The sequence below is a fragment of the Populus euphratica genome, unplaced genomic scaffold (genome assembly GCF_000495115.2).
Source record: "Populus euphratica unplaced genomic scaffold, PopEup_1.0 scaffold16.1, whole genome shotgun sequence".
NCBI lineage: Eukaryota > Viridiplantae > Streptophyta > Magnoliopsida > Malpighiales > Salicaceae > Populus > Populus euphratica.
The window spans coordinates 42,646-58,034 of NW_011499882.1; the positions used below are offsets into that span (position 1 = coordinate 42,646).

Here is a 15,389-nt window from a genome sequence, read left to right on the forward strand (position 1 = left end):
TTGGATTATATTTTGGAACAGTGTTCAATTCTATTCTGGAGATCTGCCATAATCTTTCTAAGATTTCCTAGGAAACAAGATAAAGTTGTATGAGATATTATCAGGCTATCAGCATTTCATCGATTTGCAACACCTTTTCTACTTGGTAGAAGTTCCTCTTGTTTTTCGTATATGCTCCTCGTAATTTTGGCTTAATGATTTGGCTACTCCTATTTGCTTTTTAGATGCTCAAGCGGTATTCAATGAGATGAAGCGACTAGGAATAACCCCTACAATGAAATCACACATGCTACTTCTCTGTGCCTACTCAAGAGCAAGAAATGTGGATAAATGCGAGGAAATTGTTAACCAGATGAGCGAATCTGGGCTTGAACCAGACACGTTTGTCCTCAACAGCATGATGCACTTGTATGGCCGGCTTGGCCAATTTGGAAAGATGGAGGAAGTTCTGACTGCAATGGAAAAGGGACCTTATGGAGCTGATATCAGTACATACAACATCTTAATCAACATATATGGACGAGCAGGATTTTTCGAGAGAATGGAAGGTATTTTCCAATCACTTCCAACCAAAAATCTGAAACCTGATGTTGTGACTTGGACTTCAAGATTGGGAGCCTACTCTAGAAAGAAACTATACGCAAGATGCTTGGAAATCTTTGAAGAAATGATTGATGCTGGATGTCACCCTGATGGAGGAACTGCCAAAGTACTTCTATCAGCATGCTCAAGCGAAGATCAAATTGAACAGGTTACCACTGTAATCAGAACAATGCATAAGGGCATGGAGGCTGCTCTTCCTGCATGATTAATGTTCCTTGATCAGGTCCATAAAACTCAAAAGAAAAGGATGGAATACTATTATAGGAAATGATTTTTTTTACAAAAATAAAAAAGCACCTTTCCATGTTAAATATTTGGATGGAATTTGACTATAATAAGTTGTTATTGAAAATAATTGTTTTCTCAATGTCCACACATAAGAAGAGTATTCAAAAAATAAATAGTTTCACTTTAATGATTTCTTTTTTCAAATTTTATGAAATATTTGCATTATGTTCTCTTTTTTTTTTATTACCAAATAATATATTATGCAAATGAAGTGAATGCATGTGCCAAAATGATCAGTTATTTATAAGAAAAAAATATTTAAGCCCCAATAAATCCATTTTTACATAAAGTTATTAAACTTTATCCAATCATGATTTGATATAATTCTTAGGTTGTTATTATTTGGATAAATTCAGGTTATTATATAAATAGATTAACTTAATTGAATTGAGTTAATACAAAATGATATTATTTTATTTTTTTTAAATAAACTAGATATTAACTTCTATCCAAGTAGATTGGATCTGAATCATCTTTTATCTAATTTAATATAAAATTTTATATGAGTGATTTTCTATATCAACAAATACCGAGTTGACTTATCTAATCAGATTTAATATATCTTTAAAAAAATTTTATTTCATTAAAAAAAAGGATATTTAATTATTTATAAAAAAAATATTTAAGCTCTTTTTAAGTACCACAAGTTATACTCCAACAAACCCACTTTTACGTAAAGTTATTAAACATGATCCAATCATGAGTTGATATAATATTTGGGTGAGTAGTTAGACATACTAGCTTGAATGAATATAAAATAATATATTATTATTTTTTTAAAAAAATATTAAATTAAATATTGACTTATAATTGAATCTAATTGAATTATCTCTTACCTATTTAATATAAAATTATATAGTTATTTTTTTATTATTATCATGTTATATAAAAAAAAAATCTTAACTCAACAAGAAAAGATATCTACGAAACATTGATAAAAATATTGTTATTTGCAATTCATAATTGGTAGACTATTTTGTAAAGAAACTATAATAAATCTCAAATTAGTTCCAAAACTTTAATTCATTTCCCAATTGGGATTTTAAAGAATTATGTTCCAATTAAGTTCCCAAAGGTTCAATAATTCTAATTGAGTCCCTTCGTTTATATGCATCAATTGATTCCACTATATTGCATATATTACGTGCTGAAAATGACACCATTTTGTAAAAATTTTATTTTTATATTAAATATTTGTGAATATTTTAAACATATTAGTGTAGTTAATAATTATCTTCCGAAAAGAAACTTAATTGAGAAAAATAGTATTTTGAGGACTCAATCAAGATTTAGTATGTAATTTGGGCACTCCCATAAAAGTGGGATGACGGGTAGTTCAAACTTCAAAAAACTCAGAAAATTTTAGTAAAAAATCCTTAAAAAAATCAACTTAAAATCCAACCTTGATATGAACGTGCCTGTTTGCGTTTAACCTTGGGCCATAAGTCTTGAGTTTAGAGCTTTAAACGTGAACCTATGATCATCAAAAGCTGGATTTATTTTTTGTCGTAGAGTGGAGAGGTTATTTAGAATGTAATAGTAATTATATTTTTATTTTTTTGTTTGAAAATATATTAATAATATTTTTTAAATTATTTTTTATATTAATACATTAAAATTATTTAAAAATATATATATAAAAAATTTATATAAGAAAAAAATTCAAAACTTTATGAAATGCTTGGAACACAATTCTAAACAAAAAAAAAAATATTTAAGCCCTTTAAATACCATAAGTTACACTCCAGCAAATCCACTTTTACATAAAATTATTAAACTTTATCCAATCATGATTTGATATAATTCTTATGTTATTATTATTTGGATAAATTCAGGTTATTATATGGATAAACTAACTTAATTGACTTGAGTTAATACAAAATGATATTATTTTATTTTTTTTAAATAAATTAGATATTAATTTATATCCGAGTAGATTGGATCTGATTGAATCATCTTTTATCTAATTTAATATAAAACTTTGTATGAGTTGATATACCGAATTGACTTATCTAATCAGATTTAATAACAATAATATTATGTGTATCTTTAAATTTTTTTTATTTCATTTAAACAAAAAAGAATATTTGGTTATTTATAAGAAAAAAAAATATTTAAGCTCTTTTTAAGTACTACAAGTTACACTCCAATAAACCCACTTTTACATAAAGTTATTAAATTTGATCCAATCATGATTTGATATAATATTTGGGTGAGTAGTTAGACAAACTAGCTCGATTGACTTGAGTGAATATAAAATAAAATAATATTAATTTTTTTAAAAAAAATATTAAATTAAATATTAACTTATAATTGAATCTGATTGAATTATTTCTTGCTTGATTTAATATAAAATTATAGGTTAAATCCTATATCTATAAATTATAAAATTCACCTATCAAATGAAATTTAATAAAAATAATATTAAATATACTTTTAAATTATTTTATTTCATTAAAAAAAATAGTTATTTTTTATTATTATTATCATGTTATTAAAAAAAAGGAAGATCTTGACTCAACAAGAAAAGATACCTCATGAAACATTGATAAAAATATTGTTTTTGCACTTCATAATTGGTAGACTATTTTGTAAAGAAACTATAATAAATCTCAAATTAGTTCCAAAACTTTAATTCATTTCCCAATTGGGATTTTAAAGAATTATGTTCCAATTAAGTTCCCAAAGGTTCAATAATTCTAATTGAGTCCCTTCGTTTATATGCATCAATTGATTCCACTATATTGCATATATTACGTGCTGAAAATGACACCATTTTGTAAAAATTTTATTTTTATATTAAATATTTGTGAATATTTTAAACATATTAGTGTAGTTAATAATTATCTTCCGAAAAGAAACTTAATTGAGAAAAATAGTATTTTGAGGACTCAATCAAGATTTAGTATGTAATTTGGGCACTCCCATAAAAGTGGGATGACGGGTGGTTTAAACTTCAGAGAATTCAAAAAAATTTAGTAAAAATCCTTAAGAAAATTAACTTAAAATCCAACCTTGATATCAACATGTTTGTTTGCGTTTAACCTCGGGCTATAAGCTTTCTAGTTCTTGAGTTTAGAGCTTTAAACGTGGACCTATGATCATCAAAAACTGGATTTATTTTCTGTCGTAGAGTGGAGAGGTTATTTAGAATGTAATAGTAATTATTATTTTTATTTTTATTTTGAAAATGTATTAATAATATTTTTTAAATTATTTTTTATATTAATGTTAAAATTATTTAGAAATATATAAAAAAAATTATATAAGAAAAAAAATTCAAAACCTTATGAAATGCTTGGAACACAATTCTAAACTGCTATATCTTCATCAAGGATGCATCATATCTGGACGAATGTTTTCCAAGAATTGCATGGAAATCTCAAAAAATTGAGAATTTCATTTCCAAGAGTTGCAAGGAAACTCTACCATAATTTACCCTCAAAGGAAAACATCTCCCACCGGCAGCCCACCAGCCCCATCCGAGGGCCCTCACTGAGCACCGGTCACTAGCAAATGGCGACAGCAGGAATAGTCAGCACTCACCAACTCTCTGCCTAATGGGTTTGTTGACACATTGACCCACCACCATATCCTCCCTTTTATTTTTATTTTGGGAAATTGACATCTTGTTTTTCCTCTAATTACCATGTTATTTTCATTTGGGTTATAAACAAAATACATTTCCAATTAGATCCCCCATTTTTCAAATAAACAATCATTAGATGACCAAAAAATTTAGGCTTCTCAGGAAAAAAGTAGTTCCTCTTATCTAGTATCAGAATTTTAATAAATATCATTTTTTAAATAATAATCAAAGACATTAAATATTATGTCTCTTTTTGTTTCTCTTTTTTTTCAAAGTTTCCTTATTTTTTTAATCATAAAAATCTAATTGTTTTCACTAATTATTTAATGATATTCACATATGACAGTATAGTTACATCTATGTATTGGCCATTTATTGAGTTGGAAAAACTTCAATCACTTTGTATAATAAGAGACTTTTATTTTTATTAGATAGTTTTAATGCAATACTTTCTCATACAAGGTAAGTTACAATGATAATATTTATAATTTTGTATGATTATTTAATAATCTTTCTTGTCAAATATTGTATTCTTAAAAATTAAAATAAAATAGTTTGTTTTAACATGAATAGGGTTTTTTTTATGATATAAAGGGAAAAAAAATCAAGGAGAGGATTAATTGGATAATGTCATAATAGATGGCAGAAGCATTGGGATTTTCAGTGTTTAGGACCTAACTGAAAATGGGTAAATCGTTTTGGACTTTTTTATATAAATATATACACAGTCCAATTATTTATTTATTTATTTTACCAACAATTAATATACAAAAATAAAACTCCCACCAACCCTCCAAGACATCAAAACTCAAGTGGCAGTAGTACGAGAAAAGGGAAGTTGAAGTCAGTGTACTGTGTTCTGTAAGAGAAGCAGAGCTTGTTTGAGATTCATCACTTTCTCTTATTATGGCGTCAAGATTGTTGTGGGCTTCAAGGGCTGCTTCTTACCTTAGGATCTCTGTTTCTCATAGAGGGTTTGCTTCTGGTAAATTTCATGGTTCAACCATATTCTTTTCTTGGTTTCTTGATCTGTTGTTAATTTTTTTTTTAATGGTGTCTTGTGTCTTTTTCTGCATTTGATAATAATGGTTGTTGATGTAGATATGGATCTTATGTATGTGCTTTAATGAAATTCTTGATCTTCGATTATTTTTTGGTTAAAGTTTCGATTTTGGCACCCGGGGTGTCTTGTTTTTGGTGTTGATTTGAATATATATATATATATATATATATTGAATGGAGTAAATTGGCTAGTCAGTGAAGGAATAGAGACATTGATTCCGATCTTTTCGTTAAAATTATATTGATGAGTTTGTTGCATAAGCGTGATTGCTATTTGTGTTCATTGATTTAGTTTCTTGTGTTAAACAGACATGATAACTAAGTTGTTGTCTGATATTGATGACAGTTCTTTATATATTAAAAAATGAGCATGGGGCTTTTTTGTTTTTCTGTTTTTGGAATTATGCGTGCAAGCTGGCTGGACACCCAAGTTAATCAAAAAAAAGAAAAGAGCATGGTGCTTTTTTGTTTTTGGAATTCTGAAAAGTGAAAACAATCTGTTTTCTTTTGAAGCTTGTAAGTTATGATGGTGGCGGTGAGGATGGTGATGGCATGGAGGTTTTTTTAAATAAAATTGTTACACAGTTTGGGTGTGGTGTTCTAATGCAGTCGTGATGGCAATTCTTGTCGTCAACTCTCTGTTGGTAGCAGCACTCTTTACTTTCATTTTTTTTTCTGAAGCAAAGATTTCTTTTTGAATTTGAGTTGTAGATTAGAATTCAGGAATGTTGAAAAGGCAGTATTCTGCAAATTTAATGTAGGTTCTTGTGCACACGAGCAAGATTTATGAAATAGGTATTGCTAATTTCTACTGATTTTAAATTTTGTTAAAATAAAAAACAAATTAACTGGAAACGGCTATATCATTCAGTTGTTCAACTTCAAAGTCAGCTATTTGGTTTCTTTATAATCTGTCTCCTTGAGTAAGAGCCTCCTGATTATATATGAATATTGATAATTGGCTTCATTTATGACATGGATAAAGGGAAGACAAGAAATTTTGGAAATTATTACCCAAATAGTTTACTGAAATACCCTGAACTAGGCGCTGCTTCTATTCTGGAACCATTCATTTTGAGTTTGGAGAGGACTCATAAGACCTGTGGTTTTCTGCTGACTATCTTTGGTTCCTCCATGGCATATATCTATCTTAAAATCATATGATGAAATTTGGAGGGAAAATATTGTTCTTTAATTATATTAAAAGTCAAGTTCTTATGTTGTATGGGTTTCTATGATATTGTTTAAATTTTTTAAACTTGTATAAGCCTTACTTTGAATCTTCATGCTTGTATGATCAAAAGATCATTGGAGACAAAGCTTGCTTGAGCAATAGTCATTGTTCCTCTTGAAACCAAGGATCCCTTTGCAGCTTAGTGTCCTTTCCATCGTTTATTTGATGTCCAATGATGTGCATTTCTCAAGCTAACTCCTTAACTGATAGGATAATTATAATCTGCAGAAAAATTATCAGTCCATTTTTGATGCATTTGATTGAACTTGCTGAAGGGCCCTGTGGTTATTATTCCATGTGTTTTGTGTCATAATCTTCAAAGTTGTTTACATCATCATCAAAATAAATAAAAAATAAAAAAAAGAGGAAAAAATTGATATTGAGAAAGGTTGTAAAGATCTTCTAATAGGCATTACCACTGCCTGTGTTTGTGCATGCAGATAGCAAGCACAAGCTAGCATGTGTCTGTGCTTTCTGTGTGAATGTGCTCCTTTAATGGGAAAACTCTGATTGCAGTCCTAGAACTTTCATAATTGTATCACAAAATGGTCCTCAATATTTTTTTTCTACTCAGAATGTTCTTTCAAATTGATGCCTCTATTCAGATTTGTTTGTGTAGATATATTATGCTATTTTTTCACATGTTTTTTTCTCTTCCTAGGGTTTTGGAGGTTCATTTTTATCTCCTACACCTTAAGCTTCCTGACATATGCATTTTCTCAATTCCCTTGCAGTTGTAAAGGACTTGAAGTATGCTGACAGTCATGAATGGGTAAAGGTTGATGGTAAAACTGCTACTGTTGGTATAACCGATCATGCTCAAGACCATTTAGGTGATGTTGTGTATGTTGAATTACCGGAAGTAGGTGCTTCTGTGAATCAGGGTTCTGGATTTGGCGCAGTTGAAAGTGTCAAGGCTACCAGTGATGTCTATTCTCCTGTTTCAGGAGATGTGGTTGAAGTTAATGAAGAACTGAACAGCTCTCCTGGTTTGGTTAGTCTACTTACATGGTGCCATATTCTTTTTCTTGAGATTGCTTTATAAATAAAAAATTTCAGATTGGATTTTTTATATATATAGTTTTTTTCCTCTCCTTCACTGAAACTTCAGACCTCTTTAATTCATTTCAACTTATATGACAAATCATGGATTGTATAGCTTGAGGTCTCTTAATTGAGGAATAGAAACGGACTTGCTAAATAAACAGCTCTCTCAAGCCATTTATTAGTTTTCTGAACTCCTTAAAACTGAATTTTAACGACCAAATCTTCCTTAACAAGTGAATTTCACTTTCCTTTCTTTACTCCTCCCTGAAATACCATGTAATGTGGCTGCTGTATTTATATCTATTGCCAATCAGAGTTAGTTTGATAGTACTGGCTGCTTAACTTGTCCTTTAAATTCAGCATGTCATAACTCCAGAATTAAGGTAGTGCTTTGATATTCTCTGTAAGGATTTTCTTCTACTATTTTGCAGGTCAATTCAAGCCCCTATGAGAAGGGATGGATTATGAAGGTTGAAATTAAAGATGCCAGTGAACTAGAGACCTTGAAGAACTCAGATGACTATGCTAAGTTCTGTGAAGAAGAAGATGCAAAGCATTAATTGGACTGTTGGTAAAGTACAGCTGGAGGCAGTTCTTGCAAAGGGCATATTTCCACTAATCGCTTAACAGATGATGCCTTATGAAGGACGCTGAAAGTTGCAAGTTTCTATCTTGAGATATTTTTTTTCCAACAAAGTGTTTTCTGATTTCCCTTTTCCTGTGTGACAAATTTGGTAGAAACAATCATTCAATAGAAGAAATAATCTCTCCAGGTTTTCATCCAATGAAATGATGTGGTCTTTTAGGTAGCTGCAACCTTTGGTGATTAACTTTTGAACTTTTTGATAAATCCTGCTTTACTTGAAAGGTTTGCAGCTAGAATCTTCATAAGATTTTGGTGGATCAGATTAAATTATTCACCCGTGATATTCCATGAAAAAGGAAATGAGGAAGTTCATGTTTTTTATTTAGTGAGGGAGAAAATATGCATCCTGATGGATTTTCCTTCGCTGTTGATAAACGTGCAGCACCTGTTCTGTAATGGTTTTCTTGTGTTGAAATGGACTGCGTGATGGATACGGACAGTGAATTAGATCTGCTTATTGCTGAAATCAGAGGTTGGTAGGTAAGTTGTCTCTGTCACAAACGCGGTTTCTTTCTTTAAACTGATTCTCAGTATGCCCGAGGTGGTGGATTTCTTCGCAAGATTCTTTATGCTAAGAGTTTTAAGAACACGTATCTGTACATGCTTAAAATATTATGTTTGCTTTGGAGGTTTATAGAGCATTGGACTGTAAAATGGGGTACTCATTTTCTTGTTCCTAACAGTGCACAAACTTTCATAACCTAGTTATCTGCACGTTAGGCACTTGTTTGTACATATCAAAGATAGACGTTCTTAGGATTGGGAGATGATTAGAATTTTACTGAAGTAAGAGGTTTTTGAAAAAATTACACAAACTCGAATAGAAACAGCTGCAAAACGAAAGAAAATACCAGTGGTTACAGAGTTATGAGAATGTCCATGGGATCCGAGCAGGGATGGTAGTTTATCCCCGATCTGAGTAGTTACTGTTTGACTTGAGTTCAAGTAACACAAAGGAAAAAAAAGTTGGGGTAATGGATATTGTTATACCAGACTCAAAATCCTGAATGAATTGGATATTTAATGAATAGTTATTGTTCTTGATTTTCTTTTAGGCACTGCCACAATAAAAACTCAATTCTCTATAGAAGCCCTGACATGATATATTTCCGCTTTCTCAGGCAGCCTAATCCTCCGCGATAACTTGCCTCTACTGCACTCTTCCCTATGCCATGTATCGTTCTTGTCTTCCTTCTCTACATTCCTTTCTCTTCGCTAACCTGAAGCAACCTGTCATCTTCAAGTTCGACCTTCCCTTCCTCCTCTTCAAGTCGTGTAAGATCTGCCTTGAAGAGCTTCTAGTGTCTCATTCCAATCAAAGCGGGTGTTAACAGAGGTTGAGTTTTCATTGAGGGAATTGAGGAAGCGAGAGTGAAGTTTTCAATGAGGGAATTGAGGAAGCGAGGGAAGTCTTCGAATGGATCCCAAATGTCAAAAACAGGAAATGGATCGAAAATGCTCAAGCAATGTATACCTGATTAGTTCAAGTTTGGGTATCCGAATTCCATGCCAGTCGGGTATAGGCAGCAGTTTTGAATTCAGATATGAAAATGAATAGTATCAAAATCCGATATGTGGATACCCATTGCCCATTGTCGTCCTTGCATCCGAGAACACCATAGGAAATGATCTGATAGAATCATCCTGTCTAACGATGGATTTCTTCATTGATGGAGTCTAACGATCTTATGGACCACATAGGAAAGCAAACTGGAGGCAGCTAATTATGATGTGGGGAAATCAAACAAAGCCATTTGACACTTTAATTTGAACAATCTTGCTTTCCATTCTCTCTAGTGCACCCAGCTTTTTCTGAACCACAAAGCTCCTCAAATCCCATTTCACACCTTACATCATCAAGCCACATAAAACCTTTTTTGGGATCTTGGTAAATTGCAAGTGTGATGGAACTTATTGATCATAAATCACTATTTGATTAACAAGATGAAGAAATCAGCAGCATAAAAGAAGAACAAATGTGAACCTCGACAAGAAAGCAATCAGTATTGATAGAACTCACCTTGCTAATTAGCAAATTTTCAATCTAATCAAAAATCAAATCACAATAAGACTAACAACGAAATACGCAAAGTGACTCAATCCATCAAAAATTACATAACATCGGCAAGCTAGCAACTCTAAATTGCATTAATCCCTCTAAGTTTGCAACAAGTAATCTCACAATTCCATACTATACACAAACACCTCTAAATTATAGTATAAATCTATACATATTAAACCGAAAGAATTTGCAATTGCACTCAGAAGCTTAGCTCAGCTCAATCTCGGATGTCTTCAATCATCACGAGCGGCAGCAAAAGCATTTAATTTTGTTTTTCTCTCAAATTAAGATATTAATTTAACAAATCTAATGGACCAACTGATCAATATGAAGATAACGTTGAAAGAGTTGTGGCAGATGATGTTCTTGGTGAGGGTGAGTTCTGCTTCAACACCACTGTTGGTAAAATGCTTGTTTTTCTCCTCTCTTGCTCCTTGATTAGCTCTCCAGTAAATGTCTCCAATTTGTGGAAGTTTGTGCTCTCAACTATCTTCTTCCCTTCAAATAACACCGACTCCACATTTTTCTGTGCCAGCATCTCCTCTGTCATTGCCAATAAATCTGCCTTCTTGTTGGATTTCATTGATTTATCCGCAATTCCATGCTTTTTAGCAATAATCCCATTTGCCTGAAAAAAAATTCATAATCAAATTAGCCCAATAATGCAAGCAAAATTAAATTTCCATCCCAGTTTGATAGTTACATTTTTCGGCGAAGCTGTTAGAGATTTGGTGTTATTTTACTTTCAGTAATTAGACAGAAACTAGTACCTGAATTCGAACATAATTTCTGGTCCGACAGTTACCAAACGCCATTGAAACAGCTTGATCAACCTGATAAAGGGACAAATTCAATTAGCTTACCTACCACAAAACAGAGAAACAAACACGGAAAAGGGACAAAAACTTAGTAAAATAATAATGTGGTTACCATGTCAGATGCTCCTTCTCCAGCTATCCTGACAAATCTTGCAGGTGTTGAATTCTGATTCTGATAACCGAAATCTGACTCTCCATTTCCAAGTGACACCACCAAAAGATCCTCCACCCCATTACAGAGTGGAAACTCCTGCTTATTGTTCAGGACATGAGTGATTGCTGCAGCTGTTGGATTGTTCATGGCAATCCCACCATCAATAGCCACAATTTTAGTCCTCTTGTCGACGGACCGCATGTCCACGGCCCCAACCATTGTTGGATCGGCTGAAGTTGCAAGGCAGACATCACTCATTTTAAAGTCATAACCATCCATTTCTAATGCATCAGCACGAGAAAATAAGAATGGTGCGTGTGTTGAAAGATCGTAACATGGTATCAGAGCAGATTTGATTGTATCCTTCAAAGTTAGTTCTCCGAAAGTTTTTGTGAAAACTTTCTCTGCTTTCGCAGACCCAAACAATTTGCCGAAAACCCCTTGTGATCTGTTCATCTTCTCATTAATCTTGACAAGAAAATTCAAAGCTTCTTCGGCCGTAAACATAGGGCGTCCATTTTTGCCACGAGTGAAGAGTAAGGCAGCCAAAACACCACCAGAACCAGAGCCGGCAACAACGTCAAAGTAATCAGAAACAGAGGCATTAGGATTGCCTGACTTTCGACGAAGGCAAGACTCAAGGTATGTCAAGGACTTAGCAGCAAGAATTCCATTAGTGGCACCTCCTCCATCAATGGAGAGGATCCTGACCTTACCACCATTGAACTGTTTGGTGGGCTTAAGTTGTTCTTGAATTGGGACTTGGTGAGTGTTCTTGGAGAGCTTAGGATCATCATATCCACCAAAGAGAAACTTGTTTTCTAGGATTGAAAAGATTTCATAAGTGAGCTTGTCTACATCAAAGGAAGAGTCATCAGGCGTGGTGGATGCGAGTACTGCTGCCATTGGATTGCACTTGTGGATGATCTTTTGCAGGTTTTGAGCTTTGATTGTTGAAACACTGTGCGTGGAGTGATTAAAAAAAATGAGGAGAAGGGAACCGAAAATAAAAAAGAAAAAGAAAAAACAATGTGAATTCTTTTTGTGTGCCTAAATAAATAATAGTAGCGAGAGACTAAAGAAGGATGCTTATTTAAGTGTAGTTTGTCAGGAGATGGTCAATTTAAACTATTGATAGAGATAGTTTTTTTTTTTGTGAATTAATAGAATTTTCCTTTAATTTTTATCCATAATCTATCATATAACTTTATGAAGATGAAAGCAATTCGTGACATTAGACACTCGATGCTTCAACTCTTAATATCTTTTTTGGGTTTACAATTAAAGATATTGTTATATTATTTTTTGTATAATGGTATTTAATTTATGGTGTGTTTGATATTATGATGTAGTATATTTAAAAATAAATTAAAATGTATTAAAATTATATTTTTTTTAAAATTTATTTTATTTTATTGTATTTGTAAATTAAAAATATTCAAAACTATCTAAAAATATTTATTTAATATTTATTTAGATGAAAAATAAATTACAATGCAAAAACAAACTTTCATTTAGCCTTGTAAAAGGGAAGATGCCTATGTCAAAATTGGGAATTCGGGAGAATTAACTTTTTGGCAAAATCTAATATAAGAGATTTGAGCCTTGATGGTTAAGAAAGGAGGGCATTTCCTTAATTATTGGATCAACACCCTTAATTATTTTTTTAATTCTATTATTATTCTGTTAAACTAGTTCATGATTCGTTGTTTTGCCGATTTGAGTGTTTTAAGAAATCATAAACTTTCTTAAAATACGACAACCAATAATATTTTCTAAAACAACATAATATTTGCCAAAAAATAATTTAATTAATCTTAATTATAATTTCTTCTACTTTAGTATTATAAACAGATAAACTTTTCTATCTCTTACGAATTTTACTTTAATTGGATGGCAAGACAAAACAGGAAAAAAAAGAAGAAAAATAATCAAGAAAACAAACAAGCATTTGTACTTGGTTTTCAAAGCGAAATTCTCCAATCTCATGCTTCTTGAGATGATTTGTTCTTGAATTGGAAGAACATCACCATCCGATTTTCCGCTTTCTAGTTTCAATCTCTCAGCCCGCCACGAGAGAAGGCATAAATCTTTGATTTTGATTCTATTGGACTCAAAAAAGTATATTTCTTGTGTTTGGGTTAAAGAAGGGACACTTAAAGGAGTCTTCAATTCTTTATGTCGTATGCTTATCCGTCAAGAGAAATTAAAAAGCAAATGGCAATTAAAGAAATATATATATATATCAATGATTACTGCCATTACTTTAAAACTCCTCCCGCCCACACCTCATTTCTTCTTTTGCTAACCATTTAAAACTTAAGGAAGATGACATGGAGTAAGGCTCTTGTTTGTAATGAGTTGGAAAAGTTAATTTGAGGTATTGGACCATAGATTTTAAATTTTTTTATTTTTTAAAAGTTTTAAATTAAATTTTTTTAAGTGTTTTTAATTAAATTATTTTTGATATGTTGATGTTAAAATAATAAAATTATTATTCCAATATATTTTAAAGTAAAAAATATTTTAAAAAACACCTTACATTACAATTTCAAACATAACTTAAATTAATTTAAATTTTTAAAATAAAATTAAAACAAAATTATTTTTATGTTTTAAAAAAATCAATAAAGTTTTATTATGGATTAACTCGAGTTTATAACCGAGTTACCTTCCTTTATTAATTTTGAGATTTAGCTTAAATTAGGCTATGAGTGAAATCACCAGGTTGATATAGTTTCTTAACTATAAAGATTACAAGGCAACAAGTCGGTTATTAGGGGAAAAAAACGGAAAGAAATATTATCATTGATTGCCACCATTACTTGAAAGTTAAAACTCCTCCCGCCCACGCTCCATTTCATCTTTTGTTTAACATTTAAAACTTAGGAATTAATGGAGTTGTCAAATTCAATTAGGAATATCACGAAGCTGACATTAATATATTAAAGTAATATTTTTTTTTATATATACAAAAATTAATTTTTTTTACTATAATGTGAGTAAACTCAAATTTTTAATTAAGTGAATTCTTTTCATTAATTATAAAACTCAGTTTTTTTAAAAAAAATTGAGGAAACTCAATTTCTTAAAAATCATAAAATTTTTTTTGAGGAAACTCAATTTCTTAAAAATCATATTTTTATAGGTTTAGATAAATAAATAAAATTTTAATTATTTTAAATTTTTATAAAAAAATACATGTTCTAACTTAATATCGATTTAAAACTTTTTAATTTATTACTAAGATGTAAATAACATATACGGAAATGAAATAAAACTTTATTGCTCCTATATATATAAGATTATTTATCTTTCATTGTTTAGGAAATTTGGATATAATTATTGGTGAAAAAAATGGTCAATGAACACCTTCTATTCCCATAATTAAATAAATAAAAAAATCATAATCAATGCCCATTGAGCACAATCAATTTTTTTTTAGGGTTTGACCATAAAATTATTTTAATTTCATGGTATTTTAGAAAATGTATGCCATGATTAAAAGGAGGGATGCAGCAAGCGCTGACACCTAGCAGCCATAACTGTTACCCATAAATAATGAAACATGCTTTATTCATTTTCTTTATGCTCTTCCTTGAAAATGAAAAAAAAAAAAATAACAAAATGAAATTGATGTATGAATTTTTCATACCAAACACGTAGTAATAAAAGCTTTGTCGTTAAATACAGTTTTAGAGCTTACAACTCGATTCAAACTAGGTTGTTTATTAACGAACTCAATCAAATTAATATTATGATTTAATTTTTAATTTTTATAAAAAATAAAATAATATTATTTTAATTAAAAAATATTAATTTAAATGTACTCGGTAACTTTTTTTTTTTTTTGATTTACGTGGGGTGTCCGGGCCAGCTTACGCGC

At 30.8% G+C, this 15,389-nt stretch overlaps 4 protein-coding genes across 4 annotated transcripts in view; 3 read left to right on the forward strand and 1 right to left on the reverse strand.

Moving 5' to 3' along the window:
- Nucleotides 1-246, forward strand: part of LOC105129697 (pentatricopeptide repeat-containing protein At2g35130-like) — a 3,962-nt gene extending 3,716 nt beyond the window's left edge. The window contains exon 6 of the mRNA XM_011031883.1: nt 225-246. Coding sequence (XP_011030185.1) covers nt 225-246 — 22 coding nt within the window. The remainder of the gene's footprint in view (nt 1-224) is intronic.
- LOC105129515 (pentatricopeptide repeat-containing protein At2g35130-like) overlaps nt 1-872 on the forward strand; it is a 23,097-nt gene extending 22,225 nt beyond the window's left edge. Inside the window, exon 2 of the mRNA XM_011031608.1 lies at nt 214-872. Coding sequence (XP_011029910.1) covers nt 248-808 — 561 coding nt within the window. The 5' untranslated portion in view covers nt 214-247 and the 3' untranslated portion in view covers nt 809-872. The remainder of the gene's footprint in view (nt 1-213) is intronic.
- Nucleotides 873-5,249: 4,377 nt separating this feature from the next.
- On the forward strand, nt 5,250-8,710 carry LOC105129513 (glycine cleavage system H protein 2, mitochondrial-like). Its single transcript, XM_011031607.1, has 3 exons — nt 5,250-5,465; nt 7,511-7,770; nt 8,255-8,710. The coding sequence occupies exons 1-3, from the start codon at nt 5,387-5,389 to the stop codon at nt 8,381-8,383; spliced, it is 468 nt and encodes a 155-aa protein (XP_011029909.1). The 5' UTR covers nt 5,250-5,386; the 3' UTR covers nt 8,384-8,710.
- A 1,738-nt stretch (nt 8,711-10,448) lies between these two features.
- Nucleotides 10,449-12,464, reverse strand: LOC105129512 (patatin-like protein 7). Its single transcript, XM_011031606.1, has 3 exons — nt 11,462-12,464; nt 11,302-11,364; nt 10,449-11,159 (listed from the first exon to the last, which is right to left on the reverse strand). The coding sequence occupies exons 1-3, from the start codon at nt 12,407-12,409 to the stop codon at nt 10,854-10,856; spliced, it is 1,317 nt and encodes a 438-aa protein (XP_011029908.1). The 5' UTR covers nt 12,410-12,464; the 3' UTR covers nt 10,449-10,853.
- Between the last annotated feature and the right edge of the window lie 2,925 nt (nt 12,465-15,389).